This window comes from Papaver somniferum, unplaced genomic scaffold, assembly GCF_003573695.1.
Source record: "Papaver somniferum cultivar HN1 unplaced genomic scaffold, ASM357369v1 unplaced-scaffold_117, whole genome shotgun sequence".
NCBI lineage: Eukaryota > Viridiplantae > Streptophyta > Magnoliopsida > Ranunculales > Papaveraceae > Papaver > Papaver somniferum.
This window is the reverse complement of record NW_020620714.1, coordinates 7,646,841-7,650,868: the sequence shown is the minus strand read 5'-3', so window position 1 is coordinate 7,650,868 and position 4,028 is coordinate 7,646,841. Positions and strand designations below refer to the sequence as shown.

The 4,028-nt window shown below is 35.5% G+C and overlaps 1 protein-coding gene across 1 annotated transcript; it reads left to right on the top strand.

Moving 5' to 3' along the window:
* Nucleotides 1-1,953: 1,953 nt before the first annotated feature.
* On the top strand, nucleotides 1,954-3,438 carry LOC113329764 (aspartic proteinase nepenthesin-1-like). Its single transcript, XM_026576598.1, has one exon. It carries the CDS (start codon nucleotides 1,954-1,956, stop codon nucleotides 3,436-3,438), a length of 1,485 nt encoding a protein of 494 aa, XP_026432383.1.
* The last annotated feature ends 590 nt before the right edge of the window (nucleotides 3,439-4,028 follow it).

The following is a 4,028-nucleotide window of genomic DNA, read 5'->3' as shown; positions in this document are numbered from 1 at the left end:
ATAATCAAACAGGAACAGAAAAATGATCTTGATTTAAGAAATACATACGTCTTGTGTACCTTGTCTTGATTGCTAGAGAGATGGAGGATCCATTTTGTTTACAGTAGTGAAGAAAAAACACTCGCATATATATATGAATAGGGTGTTCCTCTATATACCCCCAAAAGTACTAATGGAAATAATCAGTTGTTTCTCATCCGACCTTGATCCTACTATTTTCTTTGTTCGTCATCTTTATCCAAATAACAATCAATTATTCACTTCATAGTTCATACAATCCCAACTGATAAAAAAAATTTTGTTCATGCAACCAAACACATCTTGATATCTGTCGATCTGCCCACCTCCACCACCATCATCCTCATTAACAGCGATACCACAAGATGAGAATTTCAAACCCAAAATGGATCACAACGATCAACATTCTTTCCCATTCATCTACTTGAATCCTCTCTACACCACCACTATAATAATCAAACTCTTTTCTTAATACCCAGATAATTCACCTTCTTGTCCATCTCCATTAAAAAGCTCAACGAACTCCATTTTGATGAATGCTCAATTGGTTTTAAACCTAACTTGAAAAAAACAAAAGTGAATTATGGAACTGGGGATCAGGTTTATTACAATAGTGACGTATAGGAAGGTGAATTTCAAAATAGAACTTGTTCACGTAGTGGTGTGTATTACTATCGTATGAGTGAGATGGCAGATTTGGGAACAATTTTTACATCAGCTGGGTATTGGTTGGGTTCATCCTACGACAGTTATGGAATTCCTTTGGAAGTGGAAATTGAAGTTTTCTACTAAACCTCTCATTTTCTTGAGGTATTGTTTACCTTTTGCGATATGGTGGTCGGTGTGGTTAGAAAGGAACGACATCTTAATAGCGCAGAAACAAGGAAGAAAAACCTTAACTTCTCTTATTATAGATATCAAGTCGTTGATTTTTAGTTGGACTGTTAATGTTGAGTCGTTTAAGCAGATCAAATTTGATGATTTTGTTTTCGATTGGGTGAATTTGTTTAGAGAGTAGTCCAATGTAAACTCTCTAGTCGTCTATCTTCGTGTATCTTTGGAGGGTGCCATCTTGACACTCTTTCTTTCATGTTTAATATATCCTTTGCCTTTTTCAAAAAAAAGAAATATAACTTCAATCGGGCGAGAGAGTTCATACATAGATTTAGGGTTTGTAATTTCTAAATATAGTCACGGTTATTATTAGGGAAAGGGGTAGGTTTATAAAAAAAAATCAAAATTGTATAAAACTTTCTACCGACTAATTTTTAACTGTTTTTTCAACTACTTAGGGGTATGGATAGCGTTTTCCAGGGGTATATAAAAGAAGACCCTATGAATATATATGTCAATATATGACTACTATGAGTATCCATGAAAATCTCATGGTCTTGGTAGAGATTGATAGAGGATAATTTTATAGATATTTTGCCTAAACACATCCTAGAAAATCCTAACATATCTTGAATCATTTACAATCCAAAGATATCCTATCCTAATTGAATACCTAAGATATTTAAAGAATCTAAAATAATCCTAATTGAATACCTAGGATATTTAAGGAATCTGAAATAATCCTAATTGAATACCTAGGAGTTTTGAGGATATTTAGTTATCTAAATAAATCCAGATCTAATACACCCTCGTTAAAATGTATTTCTTCCGGAAAGAATTTCTACCTCAATAGTTGAAACGGAAAAAAAAAAAAAAAAACCTTAATAATTTATTTTTTGGAAATAGGTTAATGACAGTGCATAAAAAATAATATCTTTTTGTGTCAATAATATTTTATTTTTGGGAAGCAATTCAATGATAATACATAAAAATAATATCTTTATTTGATAATGGCCCTAATCAGAAACCTAATTTTCAATCCTATATATATTCAGCACAAGAATGGTTATCCCATATTGCTAGAAACCGTCAACCAGAAAAATGGATATCACTCTTTTAATTATTTTTCTAACAATTTCTCATGTCTCCGTGTTACAAATAAACTCAGTCACTGCTGTTAATCCAAGTGGGTTTAGTTTGAAGATCATTCATAGTGACTCTAAAGATTCACCTCTATATCCTGGTGATCATTTAACACCGGAAAAAAGGTTACAAAGACTCGTCCAACAATCAAAAGATCGAGCACGTTACGTTGGAATACAAGTATCAAGTGATTCAAGTTCCAACGAAACCACAAACCCGATAAACCCCAATTCTACAAACATACCTGTGTCTTACGAAGGTGTAGGAGCATTTTATGTTGCAGAGATAGGAATAGGTACTTTTCCTTTGTCACTACAACCTTTCGAGAAGAACTATTTAATTGTTGACACCAGTAGCGAGATTGTATGGACTCAATGCGCAGGTGCTCGAAATAATTCACAATATTTCCATCAAGACCTACCCTTATATCCTGCAGGAAATTCAAAAACCTATGAACCTCTTCTCTGTCGGGATAATCACCCTCTTTGCTTCCCAGGAGGATGTGAGGCAGGCCAATGTACTTACTTAGCATCTTACCCGACGGCATATTCGATGGGTGTTTTGGCTAAAGAAAAATTCACGGTAAATTCAGATCAAGATGGCCTTAAATCTTTTGATATTATCATGGGTTGTGGCTTTGGGCAAAATGGTTTCGAAAAACAATTTATCGGTTCTGGTTCTCAAAGAGGGAAACCTGATCTTGTTACTGGAATACTCGGTCTGGGATCGGGGCCTAGGTCCATTACAAGTCAATTAGAAATAAGCACTTTTTCCCACTGTCTGAAGCCATATAGTTATGGTGAGGCTCTAACAGTTCCAAGCGCGTACTTAAGGTTTGGTTCAGACGCGACAATCGGAGGTGGATGGCAACAATTATCTAAAACTCCCTTCTTTGCTCCTCCTACTGGCCGCGGTCCATATTTCTTGAATTTAGAGGGTATTAGCGTAAATGGGATTATAGTCGACGGAGTTGGAAAAAGCGATTTCGAATATGATCGGCTTACTGGAACAGGAGGGTTTTTCATAGATTCAGGGACTCCATTTACCGTTATGCACCAACCACATTTCAATAGAGTTTCGGAAAGGGTTATTGCATATTTTCATGGGTTGGGTATTAATTATGATCAAGGATTAGGTCGCGGTTATTTTAAGACTTGTTTTACGAAACCTAACATAGATTTCACGTATCCAACGATGACACTTCACTTTGAAGGCGCGGATTTTCTACTCGACAAACCGGAGACTCTATTTTCTATCACTGCTTTTGATTTTTGTTTAGGTATTATTCCAGGGGAGGCTAATTTAAACCTTTTTGGAGCAATGCAGCAAGCTGGCAAAAAGATGTTGTATGACACTGCGAAACTGACACTCTCATTTGCTGCAGATGAATGCTACTCGGATGGTAAAGAAACAATTACCAGCACTAATCCAGCTGCTACCTAGGTTTTTTATCCATAATAACTGAAATATTATAAGTGTTCACCATCATTCATTTGGAAATTAATAAAATATAATTCGTTTCGTTTCTTACTTGCTTAATACCTCATCCCTTGTCATTTTAATTTACCAAGAAGAAGTACATTAAACATAATCCTTTAGATCAAAAGGTTTTGACTTGCTCCGTTTCTAAACTTTGTACCCCAGCATGAAGCACTTCACAGGAATGCCAAGTACAAAAAGTTCAATTGAAAGAAAATCTATAACCCAAAAATAATGGTCATAGAAATGGAATAGCAATATGTTTTATCTCTCGAAGGAGGCTTTTAGGTATTCAATGGAACATACAAACACCCAAACGATGCGTGTGACCTCTGATCAGAAATTCAGAGGTAGCTTGAGCGAGTTCTTTTCCCACTGCGATGTTCCACGACCGACTTATAGCTCAAAACTATACACAGACTAAATTAAGATCATAAAGATTCCCTTGAGGTACTTAGTTTATGCACAGAATTACAAAAACTGGAATTTCCTTCCAGTGAACGAAAATTAAACAAGGATATAAGAGGTAGTGCATTTGGAACTTGCTGTTGCAC